This window comes from Cryptococcus neoformans, chromosome 8 (assembly GCF_000149385.1).
Source record: "Cryptococcus neoformans var. neoformans B-3501A chromosome 8, whole genome shotgun sequence".
Taxonomy (NCBI): domain Eukaryota; kingdom Fungi; phylum Basidiomycota; class Tremellomycetes; order Tremellales; family Cryptococcaceae; genus Cryptococcus; species Cryptococcus deneoformans.
The window spans coordinates 888,574-902,213 of NC_009184.1; the positions used below are offsets into that span (position 1 = coordinate 888,574).

General features: G+C 49.7%; 5 protein-coding genes across 5 annotated transcripts; 3 read left to right on the top strand and 2 right to left on the bottom strand.

The window, feature by feature from the left end:
- Positions 1-588: 588 nt before the first annotated feature.
- CNBH3150 (hypothetical protein) lies at positions 589-3,919 on the bottom strand (the record flags this gene model as incomplete). The annotated part of the gene is made up of 11 exons (XM_768770.1): positions 589-630; positions 681-1,141; positions 1,208-1,757; positions 1,818-1,890; positions 1,948-2,249; positions 2,304-2,378; positions 2,427-3,039; positions 3,086-3,315; positions 3,371-3,545; positions 3,593-3,732; positions 3,785-3,919. The coding sequence occupies 11 exons, from the start codon at positions 3,917-3,919 to the stop codon at positions 589-591; spliced, it is 2,796 nt and encodes a 931-aa protein (XP_773863.1).
- Positions 3,920-4,386: 467 nt separating this feature from the next.
- CNBH3160 (hypothetical protein) lies at positions 4,387-8,454 on the top strand (the record flags this gene model as incomplete). The annotated part of the gene is made up of 1 exon (XM_768771.1): positions 4,387-8,454. The coding sequence occupies one exon, from the start codon at positions 4,387-4,389 to the stop codon at positions 8,452-8,454; it is 4,068 nt and encodes a 1,355-aa protein (XP_773864.1).
- A 593-nt stretch (positions 8,455-9,047) lies between these two features.
- On the bottom strand, positions 9,048-9,674 carry CNBH3170 (hypothetical protein; the record flags this gene model as incomplete). Its single annotated transcript, XM_768772.1, has 2 exons — positions 9,048-9,309; positions 9,382-9,674. The coding sequence occupies 2 exons, from the start codon at positions 9,672-9,674 to the stop codon at positions 9,048-9,050; spliced, it is 555 nt and encodes a 184-aa protein (XP_773865.1).
- A 435-nt stretch (positions 9,675-10,109) lies between these two features.
- Positions 10,110-11,384, top strand: CNBH3180 (hypothetical protein; the record flags this gene model as incomplete). The annotated part of the gene is made up of 6 exons (XM_768773.1): positions 10,110-10,187; positions 10,245-10,363; positions 10,418-10,605; positions 10,644-10,733; positions 10,784-11,094; positions 11,151-11,384. The coding sequence occupies 6 exons, from the start codon at positions 10,110-10,112 to the stop codon at positions 11,382-11,384; spliced, it is 1,020 nt and encodes a 339-aa protein (XP_773866.1).
- A 1,083-nt stretch (positions 11,385-12,467) lies between these two features.
- Positions 12,468-13,560, top strand: CNBH3190 (hypothetical protein; the record flags this gene model as incomplete). The annotated part of the gene is made up of 4 exons (XM_768774.1): positions 12,468-12,684; positions 12,745-13,267; positions 13,325-13,456; positions 13,530-13,560. The coding sequence occupies 4 exons, from the start codon at positions 12,468-12,470 to the stop codon at positions 13,558-13,560; spliced, it is 903 nt and encodes a 300-aa protein (XP_773867.1).
- Between the last annotated feature and the right edge of the window lie 80 nt (positions 13,561-13,640).

Here is a 13,640-nt window from a genome sequence, read left to right on the forward strand (position 1 = left end):
ATTAAAAATCCAACTTTCATAAACGAAAGGGGCACCTTTTCAACGATCTTTCATTCTTCTCTACCTGTTAGTCACCGCGCTCAATATAGCATGAGGATTAGCTGGTAATGATTGATAATTTAAGGGTATTGTTTCGCCTGTATTTCTCCGACAATAGGAGTTTCTATAACTTTCCTTTTCTTTTCCTTCTCTCAACTTTAGCTTTCCTTCGAACTTGCCATCTCACTGGATAATATAATTATGCAGACCGCATTTTAGATTTCATTGATTTGTGTTCCTGATCCGCCACTACTGTCCGTCGCTTGTAGCTTGCAGTATCGATCATCCGAGACCTTTCATGAGTCACGTTTCCCTTGTTTCCATTGCAATCACCATTACCTTCCGTATCCTATTGTAGGGGAGAGCGATCGTTAGACACAGGCTGCAGCTATAACTCTTGTATCGTCGTTTAGTAAGGACCCTTCGGACAGAAACGCTATGAATGCTTTCGCTCTTATAGTAATACCTGTGATGATCATCAAGGCGACTACTACATACATTAACTATACGTTATGTTGGCTGACAAAAAAAACAGGCGCCACCTTAGGTTCAGACCTTGCTCTTCTTTTGCTCTTTCATCGCTGCAATCCTCTGAGCATGATATTAGTTGGGCTGCGTATTGGAAGCTAAAAATGACTCACAGCCTTCCTCTCCTCTCTCCTTCTAGCCATTTCTTTTTCCTTCTCCTCTTTGCTCATATTCGCCAGGCTGGGCTGAGGCGTCCCTGTGCCATTACCAGCCTTGACGGAAAGTTGGGGCGAACTTCTTTCACTAACTGGGGTTGAGTCGATTTGCCCCCTCTCTGCGTCAGTCGTATTAGCTTGAGAAATAAGCACAGGAGATTTAGCACTTGAAAGAGACGACAGAGCAGGGCTGGATGGTATGAGAGGCGTAGAAATAGAGGAAGCAAGCTTGACAGGTTCGGGTGCGTGGGTAGGGATAGAAGATGTTGTGGAAATTGCAGTAGAAAGGGTAGGTTTACTGCGAAAAGCGGCAGAAGTGGTTATGTTTGTACTAGTAGGTTTGGGTTTGGGGGCTGAAACATAGTATGGTTGCGGCGGTGGTACTACAACCTCCGGAACGGGGGCAGATTCGAAAGCAGCTATTCCAGGGAATCAAGGATTAGCGTACAGTCAGAAGCATGACGTGTCGAACAAGAAATACGTACACCAATCATCGTCATCAGCATTAACATCAATCAAGTCGTCCGTCCCCCAAGCGTTGCCGCCATCCTCTTCTTCCCATTCGCCAGCAAGCTGATCCGCCAGACTCTTCCCGGGCGCTTTCTTCGCGCCCCCCAACTTCATTCGACCATTAGTCCCTGACAAGCTGGAACTGGTGGTAGTTCGGCCAAAGGTGTTCACAGCGCTAGATCGAGGAGAAGCGCTTTTCAGAGACGAAGACGCAGATGCCGGTCTGAAGATCTCCTCGCTGACCCGTGAAGAAGCTGGTGCAGCCGGATTGGAGCTATCGGTACTGAACTTTATCGTGGGGGCAGAAGCACCAAAGCCCCCAGGCATGCCAGAGCTGTTCATACTGGAATGAGCTTCACTTGTCTTGAGCTGCTTGCCCAAGCTTGAGATGGCCCACCCAGCAAGGGCCCCAGCAGCGCCAGCGGCACTGTTGACGGCTCCTCCCTGGCTGCTTGAGATCGAAGCAGAAGTAGTGGTGACAGGACCTTGCGAGGAGGTTTGATCAGGTGGTAGGGCAGATTCCGGCTAACGAATATTGTTAGCGGACAGATGCCTATACATGGGAATCGATACTGAGCAACTTACCATGTCTTTAACCATATCTGTCAACTTGGAGACAAACATGTTCATAGCCTTGAATGCCTGATCTCTCACCAATCTAGACCGATAATCAGCTTACAACTTCTGAGAGCTTTTACGACCACAGTAAACACACTTTTCCTTGTCCACCAACGTAAAACTCATATTCGGAACCACCTTGCCCGCCAAATCTTCTCTATCAAAACACTCGACGCTGGCCATTAGCGCCATCAAACCCGCAACTCTAGCATGTACAAAAGGATCCTTCAAACTTCTCGCAAAGGCTGGTACAAGCACCTTCTTCTTCGTGTTATGGCCCAATATGGGCGCGAGGCGGCCGAGAAGGATGCATGTGTTTGTTCGTATAGAGGGCTCGGTGTCCATTTGCATCTTGGCGAGGACCCGGAGGAGGTCGTTATTGAGAATGCGGTCAGAAAGCTGTATGGATTCTGTCAGCGGGTACTCTGAACACAGTCGAAGGGAAAATATCACCTTAGAGGCCAACGGATAGACCGCTCTGACGGTGGCTTCTCTGATGACGGGGACTGTATCGGCGAAACCAGTGATCTGAATATGGTCAACCTAAAATCACTTCCCCACACCTATGAGACGTACAAGATTTGGCCAAATCTTCTCTGTCACTGTCTTGTTATCCAGCTTGTCAACGTACTCATTCAAACCTTCCAACAAAGCCATCCTCGTACCCCTATCAGGACTGGTATACAATCTGACCACTGGATCGAGGACCATCTTCGGATAATCGGAAGAAGGAACGAGCTTGCCCAGTTCAAGAACAAGAGGAAGCATAGCCGACGATGGTGCGGTTGGGAGGGATAAGGAGTGAAGGAGGGACGGAAGGATTTTATAAGTGGTAAACGGTCCTGGGAGTGTACCAGCTTGGTTGGCCTCTTTGATGATTCGCAATAACGAAAGTTTGTCACTCTCAGATTGCAGCTCGAAGTTGTCCAAACCATTGACGAGGCTGACAAGCGGGTTGGATGCCCAGAAACCAGCCTTTTCGGCTTCGTCGATGAAAGATATTGTAGTCAACCGAGTACGAGGATTAGGATTAAGCATTCGCTTCCATAACGGGAAGAGAACTTTGGGAAGTGCGCCGGAAGAAGAAGGTGTAGGCTGTGACGAAAGGGGCGGTAAGGGAGAATGAGGGTTATAAAACGTAAAGAGAAGGATGGCAAGAAGGTAGGTGTCGTGTTGGGCAGGATCGGTTCTATCGTTCCATTAGCATTGACCGGCATAGAAATGAATCCACTGACTCTCTTAGAGCACTCCATCCATCCTTTCTGACTTCAGGTGCACATCTTTCACCAATATCACCTGGGGCTACACCTCCTAGGCCCCATAATATACCAGCATCATCTTTACCTGTCAGCAGCTCGAATCCCGCTAGGCGCCATTCGAGGGAGGGAGTGACGAAGATAGAGGTTGGAAGAAGATAGGAATGATGTTGGGATAGAGGAGGAGAATTGAGGAAAGCAAGGGCGGACTAACTATGGCGTGAGCGAGAGGCCGGATTTGGGGCTAAAACAGTATGAACTCACTGAAAGGCTCCTTACACCCCACCCGATCCAGTTCTCTTTGCCTTTCGCCCTACCAGAGCCTGACGCAAGAGCACCTCCAGTCTCCCAGTCCCTCAAAACCCCTTCTAGTGGGCGCACGCGTTCGGTAGCAATGTAAATATGTGTCTCCGTTTCTACAGAGTCGATATATTTTATGCTACGCAGCATCAGCTACTGCTTCACACAGAGACATTGCACACTTACATGTCAGGGTGTCTTATTGTGCGGAGCTTTTTGAGAGCATTTTTTGCCAGTTGGAACAGCACTTTACGGTCCTTGCTGCCGGGCTGAAAAAGTGGAAGGGTCGAATCATAGATGAACAATGTTAAGGGAGTACCATCGTCCTGCCGGAATCGTCAGCCCCAACGCAAATCAGACACAAAGATATACACTTACACGTTTAACACCCTCTCTGATCTCCCAAATAGAACTATGGCTATCGAGCCCAGGTATACGTTCGCCAACTGAAAATGGGAACGTGACACCGGTAGACTGGAGTACCGAAGTGGTGATGGATTTGAGATAATTCATGGTGGATTTATTCGCTCTTTTGGCTGGTGTAGTCTGTTTAATCTGTTTAATCAGACTCCCTGTCCTTGTTGTATCCACCAAGCTGTCGTCGTCGGAGCTGATATGGCTGCTCGACCTTCGCGTCACGAACGATATCAATGTGAGCTCGCAGGCACTCGGTCGCGTTCGTCGATGACAGCAATCAATAGCCACAGTTACGTAACCTTTCGAATTGCGATTTTATTTTCGTGTTGTCTATAGACTGCGTTTTCTGCGAGTCGGAATTTGGACTGTCTTGAGCCACAAATACTCTTGGCGGGTCAACCACGACACATTCCACAGTTCAGTGGACCACGTCAGTCCACATACGCAGAATCAGCACATCTGTATCTCCTCATCTCGTTTCAAACAGGAAAATCCGTCAGAAACTGCTCAGGTAAATTAATTTCTTTGGCTTGCTCCGCCCGATATTGTTAACGCTTCTTAGCATGCTCGTCCTCCCCGGATCTTCTGCGATCACTTCTTCTCGAAGAGCTACCCTCCTCAAGCTTTTCCAGTCGGTCATCCCCTCTATCACTTCCGTCGATGCGGTGCATCTCCACTTTGTCAACCCTACTTCTGACGAAGCCGAGTCACTCCTTGCCGATACCCAGTCTGCTGAGCGAGATATCCTCAACGCCCTACTCGCTTATGGCGACAACGAGCAGCTCAACTCTACGAAGGCATTTGTTGATGCTGGCATGAAGGGTGACGTGTTTGCGCTTTACGTGCTCCCTCGTGTCGGCACCATTTCCCCTTGGTCTTCTAAGGCCACCGACATCGCCAAACTCTGTCGTCTTGCTGGCCACGTCTCCCGTCTTGAGCGTGGTGCGCTCTATCTCTTCACTTCAAGTGAGAGTATTAGCCTTCTGGAAATGCGACACCACTTGCACTTTATCCATGATCGTATGACTCAGCTCATCCACACTGCTTTGCCACCTTCTGCCGCCGTCTTCCCTCCTACACCGCCTAACCCTTCCGCTCTTATCTCCGTGCCTATTCTCGGTGCTGAAAACCCGCATGCCGTTCTCGGTGAGGCCAATGCTCGACTGGGTCTCGCCCTCTCTGAGACTGAAATCCCTTACCTTGTCGAGTCTTTCCTGGCCGCCGGTCGTAACCCCACCGACGCTGAGCTCTTCATGTTCGCTCAAGTCAATTCTGAGCACTGTCGACACAAGATCTTTAACGCCAAATGGACCATTGACGGTCACGATCAGGAGAACAGCTTGTTTGGTATGATTCGAAACACCGAAAAGGCTGTCCACTCCAAGGGTACTCTATCTGCCTACGAAGACAACGCCGCTGTCATGGAGGGTTACGAGGCTCCTCGATTCGCTGTCGGAGGCAAGGGCGATGGATGCTACACTTCTCAAATTGAGAAGAACCCTATCCTCATCAAGGTCGAGACCCACAACCACCCCACCGCCGTATCTCCTTACCCTGGTGCCGCCACCGGTTCAGGTGGTGAGATCCGTGACGAAGGTGCCACTGGACGGGGCTCACACCCCAAGGCCGGTCTTGCCGGTTACACCACTTCGGACTTGCTCATTCCCGACTTCATTCAGCCTTGGGAGTCTGACATTGGCAGGCCCGCCCACATTGCTTCCGCCCTTGACATTATGATTGAAGCTCCTCTCGGTGCCGCTTCCTTCAACAACGAGTTTGGTCGCCCCGCACTTGGTGGTTATTGGCGTACTTGGCTCATGGCTGTCAAGGACGCTGAAGGCAAGGAGGAATGGAGGGGTTACCACAAGCCTATTATGATCGCTGGCGGTTTGGGTAATGTCCGGCCTCAGTTTGCCCGCAAGGACAAGATTACTCCCGGGTCCAAGGTCATCGTTCTCGGTGGCCCTGGTATGCTCATCGGTCTCGGTGGTGGTGCCGCCTCTTCCATGGCTTCCGGTGCTTCTTCCGCCGACCTCGACTTTGCCTCAGTTCAGCGAGAAAACCCCGAGATGGAGCGACGATGCCAGCAAGTCATTGATGCCTGTATCTCTCGAGGCGATGGTGCCGGTAACCCTATCGAGTCCATCCACGACGTTGGTGCTGGTGGTCTTTCCAACGCTTTGCCCGAGTTGGTGCACGATTCTGGTTTGGGTGCCGTTTTTGAGATCCGGGATGTCCTCGTTGACGACCCCTCCATGTCCCCCATGGAGATTTGGTGTAACGAGTCACAAGAGCGATACGTTCTTGCCGTCGCCACCGAGAACCTTGCCGCTTTCGAGGAGATTGCTAGGCGAGAGCGATGCCCCTTCTCCGTTGTCGGTACCGCCACCGAGGAAGAGCGTCTCGTTGTCACCGACCGACTTTTGGGTGATAACGTCATTGACATTTCCATGTCAATCCTCTTTGGCAAGCCTCCTAGGATGCATCGAGAGGCCCAGACCATCCACCCCAAGCGAGATGCTTTTGACTCTTCCCTCTTTACCTACCTTCCCGCCTACGCTGGTGCTCCCAAAACATCCCTCATGGCAGAGTCTATTAACCGTGTTCTCCGCTTGCCTTCTGTCGGTTCCAAGTCTTTCCTGATCACCATTGGTGACCGAACTATCACCGGTTTGGTGACTCGAGATCAGATGGTAGGTCCTTGGCAAGTCCCCGTTGCCGATGTCGCTGTCACCCGATCTTCTTATGGTTTCGATGTCGTCGTCGGTGAGGCTATGTCCATGGGTGAACGAACTCCTCTCGCTCTTCTCAACGCTGGTGCTTCCGCCCGTATGGCCATCGCCGAATCTCTTACCAACCTTGCCGCTTCCTCCGTTGCCGACATCTCCCAGATCAAGCTTTCCGCCAACTGGATGTCGGCTGCCAACCACTCTGGCGAAGGCTCCAAGCTCTACGAGGCTGTCCAGGCCATCGGTATGGACCTCTGTCCTAAATTAGGTGTTGGTATTCCCGTCGGTAAAGATTCTATGTCCATGTCTATGAAGTGGCCCGGAGAGAAGGGCGAACAGAAGCAGGTCACCGCACCTTTGTCTTTGATCGTCACTGCCTTCGCCCCCGTTGACAACGTTGAGAAGACTTGGACTCCTGTTCTCAGGACTGACAAGGGTGAGACTGTCCTTGTGTTCATTGACCTCGCCAGGGGTAAGCAGAGACTTGGTGGTTCTGCTATTGCTCAGGTGTTCAAGCAATTGGGTGCCGATGCTCCCGATGTTGAGGAGGCTGCCGATATTCGTGCATTCTTCCACGCCGTCCAGGCTTTGAAGAAGGCTGAAACTGTCCTTGCCTACCACGACCGATCCGACGGTGGTTTGCTCACCACTCTTGTTGAGATGGCCTTTGCTGGCAGATCTGGTATTGAGGTGACCGTTGATGCTATCAGCTCTTCAGGCGACGCCGTTGCCGCCTTGTTCAACGAAGAGCTTGGTGCCGTCATGCAAGTCAAGGTCGACGAACTCTCCGCCTTTAGCGACGCTTTTGTCAAGGCTGGTTTCCCCACTCAGCACATCCACGTCATCGGCAAGGTCCTCGGTCGAGAGAACCAGTCAGTCTCCATCATCCACAAGTCCGACGCAATCTACACTGGTACTCGAGGCCAGTTGCAGCAGCTCTGGGCTGAGACCTCTTACAAGATTCAGGCCATGCGTGATGAACCTACTGGTGCCAAAGAAGAGTTTGACGCTATTCTTGACGATGAGGACCAGGGTTTAATCTACAACGTCCCCTTCAAGTATCTTCCCGACGTCACTGACGCCAACCGACTTGCTTCCCCTCCCAAGGTTGCTATTCTTCGTGAGCAAGGTGTTAATGGTCACATTGAAATGGCTTGGTCTTTCCACGCCGCTGGTTTCGAGGCTATCGACGTTCACATGTCTGACATCATCTCTTCCAAGGTCTCACTCTCTTCCTTTGCCGGTATCGCCGCTTGTGGTGGTTTCTCCTACGGTGACGTTCTCGGAGCCGGTAACGGCTGGGCCAAGTCTGTCTTGCTCAACCCTACCGCCCGAAAGGAGTTCGAACAGTTCTTCCAGAGGGAAGACACTTTCGCCTTGGGTGTATGTAACGGCTGTCAATTCTTTGCTCAGTTGAAGGAGATTATCCCAGGTGCTGAGCATTGGCCCATCTTCAAGGCTAACCGCTCCGAGCGATTCGAAGGCCGTGTCGTCAACGTCAAGGTCTCCCCCGAAGCTGCCAAATCTAACATCTTCTTCAGCGACATGGCCGACGCCATCGTTCCTATAGCTGTCGCTCACGGTGAAGGCCGTCCATCCTTCGTCACTGGTTCCCTCGCCGGGCTCAACGAAAACAACCTCATTCCTCTCCGATATGTTGACGGTAACGGCACTATTGCCACTACCTATCCCAAGAACCCCAACGGTGGTCCCGAAGGTATCGCTGCTGTCAGCACACTCAATGGTAGGGTGTTGGCTGTCATGCCCCACCCCGAACGAGTGGTCACCAGGGAAAGCTTCTCTTGGTTCCCTGAAGAGATGGGCAAAACTTGGGAGGGCAAGGGTCCTTGGTTCAGACTGTTCCAGAACGCCTACAAGTTTGCGACTGAGGGAAAGCAATAGAAGATTGAGCGCGCAATAGTGAGTCGATCTTGTCTTTATCCATTTCATCTGTGAGACATACTGATTTCAGCTTTTTCATCAGATAATAAGTTTGGTTTGAGATAAGCAAGGCTGGGTTGTGAAATTTTGGGACTAGATGGTGTTTTCACGTCTAAGGTGAGTCTTCGTTGGTACAACAATCACATCGATCTGATCGCTGATCAATTGCCAGTCTCCGATTGTGTTCTTGAAGAAAATGGTTGTCTGCAAGAATTCAGAACTAAAAAAACGAAAAAGATCACTTCAAGTATGTATATGTAAAGTTCATTTAGCTCTTGCTAACACTGGCTTTTAGGTTGTTTTAGTCAAAGACAGTTGCGAGGTTAAGAGGACCGACCAGGAAAAATCCATGTTAGATTTGTCACTCACACAAAGAAAAAGATTGTCTCAGTTTTGGTTTCGTTTGGTTTGAACTATGCATTGGGAATATTTATGATCGAAATCACCCAGATCATATCCTGCTGTTTATGTCATCTACTATATGCTTCGTAAATGTCCATCTCCTATCATATCGTGGATATGATAAATGCAATTCACTCGTCTACACTCTCCGCTTATGCCGTTGCCTTTTTTGCGCCCTTTTTACCCCTCTTTTTGCTCTTAGTCTTCAAACCCATCTTCTCTCTCGCCTTTTCTCGAGCCTCTTCTCTCCTCTCCTGGTCTCTTTTAGCCTTCATTGCCGGTGTCAAAGGAATATCCTCCTCGCGCACACCCACTCCACCAACTGATGCTCCGCGAATTCGAATACGCCCATCAGAAAGTGTTTCGGTAATAACGGGCGATGCAGCAGGGCGGTATTTAAACTCTTCGGAATATCTAAGATTTCAAGGCAGGCTCGTCAGTTTTCTTGTCCTTGATAGTGCGTTAAACGCTATGAACCCAACTTACCGACTGGCATAGATCACCTGTGGCTTCTTGCTCATTCCTCGTTTACCGAGATAGATAGAAAGCCAACCCATCGCGATAATTGCAAGGATCAAAAACATACGCTTCCACCAAGCAGGAGGTGGTCGGTTAAATTCAGCTTGGTATCCGCGCAGACGCTCTTGGTACTCTTCATCCTCGTCGCCAAAAGGATGATTAGGACGAGGGGGAAAGGTGGTTTGCGATGTAGAGGGGGAATTCGACCTAGAGACAGGAGGTGATTGTGAGGGAATGGGCTGATATGAGTTGCTAGACATGGTGCAGGCAGGTTGGCTGATAAAAGAAGTAAAGCAAAGCAGTGAGATTTCTCCGACTTCGCGTCCTTCAGTGTGAAAGCGGTGTCCAAGGTTGCTGCAAGTTCGCGATCTCAACGCGTCGCATATCGATTAGAAAGTTCCAGCATCCCTATTAATTACAAGCTGTCCCATCATATTACAAAAGCAATTAGCTCTTCAAATACAGAATGGTTAATTAAAAACCTAATGGGAGTAGAACAGATGGTTTGTTTGTCCCGATCTCAGTGCGTTAAAAAAAGACTCCATTGTAGTTACGTAATTATTCCACGCAATCATCAGCCACGGCGCGGTGCTGTCATGATGGCCCTATTCATTCATTTATTCGATGTCTTCTTTCCTTCACTCAAGTCTTGTCAATCCACCATGGTATGTTCCGGAGCCATATTACAGTAGCCTATGTGCTTATGGCCCCTCATACAGTCCGCTCAAGCATCAAAACCCGTTCCTGTGGAGACTCAGCATGAGGACATGATCGTTAGTCTAGCCTGTGCCATGCCTTATATCCTGTTTCTGACCAATTACTCTCATCAGCACGATGCACAGCTTGACTATTATGGAAAGCGACTTGCCACATGCTCCTCTGACAGGACTATCCGAATTTTTAACGTTATCAAGGGAGAAGCAAAGGGTGAACCTGTGATCCTTAAAGGGTATATTGTGTTGATTTCCCTCTGGCTTGGTATGCTGATGAATTATTGCCATAGGCACACCGCCGCCGTCTGGCAAGTCTCATGGGCCCACCCTTCCTTCGGGTCAATACTTGCATCTTGTTCTTACGACGGGAGGGTTTTCATCTGGAAGGAAGTTGGACAGGGGCAAGGCAAGGGAAGCGGTGGAGAGCTGCAAGACGGCTGGGAGAGAATCAAGGAACACACATTGCATACCGCGAGCGGTAAGTCCAAACTGACGGAGGATAGGCTAATTCTGTAGTAAACTCGATCGCTTGGGCTCCTTATGACTTGGGACCAATTCTTGCTTGTGCTTCTAGCGATGGCAAGGTCTCCGTTCTCAGCTTCCAAAGTATATCAGTTCCCGCAGCAGTTGAGTCTTATCGCTAATTACCCTCAAAGACGATGGATCTATAGAGGTCAACATCTTCCCTGCCCACGGCACCGGTGCCAACGCCATCTCCTGGGCTCCCAGCGTCCTCTCTACCGTTTCAGGCGTAAGCCGCTCCCAACAGCCATCCAACTCTCTCGCTCCTCAAAAGCGATTTGTTACCGCCGGCTCTGACAACCTCATCCGAATCTGGGGATTTGATGAAGAGCAGAAAAAATGGACCGAAGAGGAGACCATCAAGGGTCACGAAGACTGGGTCAGGGATGTCGCTTGGGCGCCGAACATTGGTTTGCCGGGGATGTACATCGCGTCTGCTTCTCAGGTAATTAATTATTCTGAATGTGGAGAATATTTGGTCACTCACGCAACTTTACTCAGGACCGAACCGTGCTTATCCACTCCCGCCCATCCCCCTCCTCTTCCTGGACATCCGCTCCTCTCCTCCCCAGCCTTCCCCAATCTCAGGACCCTCATTTCCCCGATGCCGTCTGGCGTGTTAGCTGGTCACTCGCCGGAAACGTTCTCGCCGTCAGCTGCGGTGATGGTAAGGTCAGCTTGTGGAAGGAAGGTGTTGGAAAGGGATGGGAGTGCGTCAGTGATTTCTCGAGCTAGATTGATCAATACGATGTAGCTTTAAACGATCAAAGAATGTAATGATGGCTGCATGTGTTGCAGAAGCCCAGCAGATTGTAAGGAGACATACAGTGCATGCATTTGGAGGTCAGATAACAACAGATCTATAGACAAATGACCCCGGTCCATAGGAATGGGACGCAGGAGTTGTTTGTAGAAGCAAGGATTGTTTACTTGTGGTATAAAGCAGAATAGGGTGCGAAGATGATAAAAAAGGCATTCTCCAGCCCTTGCAAGGATACCCTATATAATAGTTCTTTTCCGTCTCTGCCATAATCGCAGAACGATTCTATGACATCCATGATCCTGGCCATAACTTCTACAATAAAATGCAGGGCCTCGTCCGATCCCCTCAACTAGATCGTCAGAAAGCGACCCGTCAATACTGGGTAAGGCAGACCATCATCCATGGGATGATGCCGGTTGTTGTGGTTCTTTTTTGCATGCTGTTGCAACCTATATTGACTTTTAGCGAAGTACTATAACAGTAACGAATGGAGATGAACGAATGCCCAAAAGTCCCCGAGTTTGCAGCGAGCTTTTTCCCCCGATGCATGGAACAGTCAACAAAATTCAGTCATATCACGACTAGTAAGTAGTAGGCTCGACAACACAAGCCCCTCGACGTAGACCGACCTCCTCGGACCTCGTCCTTGTCGGAGACCGAACGATGTCCATCGAGGGCTTGTGTCGAGCCTAGTACCATATCACATCATGATCTACTCAAGGCCCAAAACATGGGTGACGTCATCGATGGTTATTCGCTCGCTGTTTCTTATGCCGACCGCTGCCGGCGTTGAGTCGCACTTAGTTAGTGTATGCGCTACGATGAATGCTTTCGGTCTTTTGACTCGAAGAGAAATAAACAGTTCAGCCGTCTATTCAGATGTCTGAAGCCTAATCCTTTTAGGATCCATACAGATACACTTCGTGATTTGCCGTCCTTAAACATTCGGTATTGAATTGCGCCCAGATACGCAATACTTCTGCAGTGCTGCGGTCAATCTTGAGCCTGCGCTTCTTATTACGTATATCTTCCACTTATAACAACGTTCTCGGCCGATGATCCCCAGAAGATTCCCAGCACTTCCCCAGAAGGTTTACAGACCATTTGAAAGCTTTGACCATTACATCCCTCTCTTCTCAAGAATCCATTCTAGTACTGGTCGACAGTTCCAAAGGGCATCTGCGCAACAAACCGACGAAACTCCAACTTCCTGGCCAGCCAACAAGCAGAAGCTCGATATGCCTTCTGATAGCAAAAAAGGGGAAATCAATCGTGAATAATTTCCATGACCATTTATATCAGAACAAGAGTTTACATCCATGACATTCTTAGCAGGACCAAGTGCCGGCGATGTGGATAAGTATCTCAACTCAAAAATCCTTTCCCCATCTTTTGGGGGCGACCCCATATTCAAGCGTATTTCAGCACGGGCACAACAGGCCGGTCTACCAAACATCGCTGTCTCCGCGCAGCAAGGGCAGCTCCTCACGATTCTTGCCCTCTCCATCCGTGCTGAACGAATTTTGGAAGTCGGTACGCTAGCCGGGTACTCTACCGCCTGCCTCGTCAAAGCTTTGCCCAACCATGGACAAATCGACACCCTTGAAGTCAAACCCGAACACGCTAAGGTCGCTCAGGAGAATTTCATTGACGCAGATTTGTATCCGTTCCCTAAGATCCATGTGGGACCGGCGATTGAGACTCTGAAGAGGATGGAGACTCCAGATGAAGGGCCTTATGATTTGGTATTCATCGATGCTGATAAGAGCACAACCCTCGAATATTTCCTGGAGAGTATGCGGCTCTTGAGAAAGGGGGGGTTGATCATTGTTGACAACGCTGTCAGGAGTGGAAGGTGAGTACCTAGACTGTTATCATGGCACTGCTGAACTCGAAACTCGACTCTTCGCAGAATCGCCAGCCCGGAAGAAGACAGCAACCCAGATGTTGCAGGTATGCGAAAGCTGTACGACTGGGTTCATGGGGATGATGGAAGATCTGTCTTGATGAATGTGACCCAAACAGTGGGAGACAAGTTCTGGGAGTAAGTCTTTGTTTTTGATGTCTCCTTATTCGAAGAGGATGACAAGGAGTTGACGCAATGTCTTGGCGTATAGTGGGTTTGCAATTGCTATTAAGCTCAACTAGCGTAGCACCGAAAGATGGCAAAAAAGTGAGCTGGGAGATTGAGCAGATCTCAAAGTTGTAGGGATGATTAAGACTGTTAA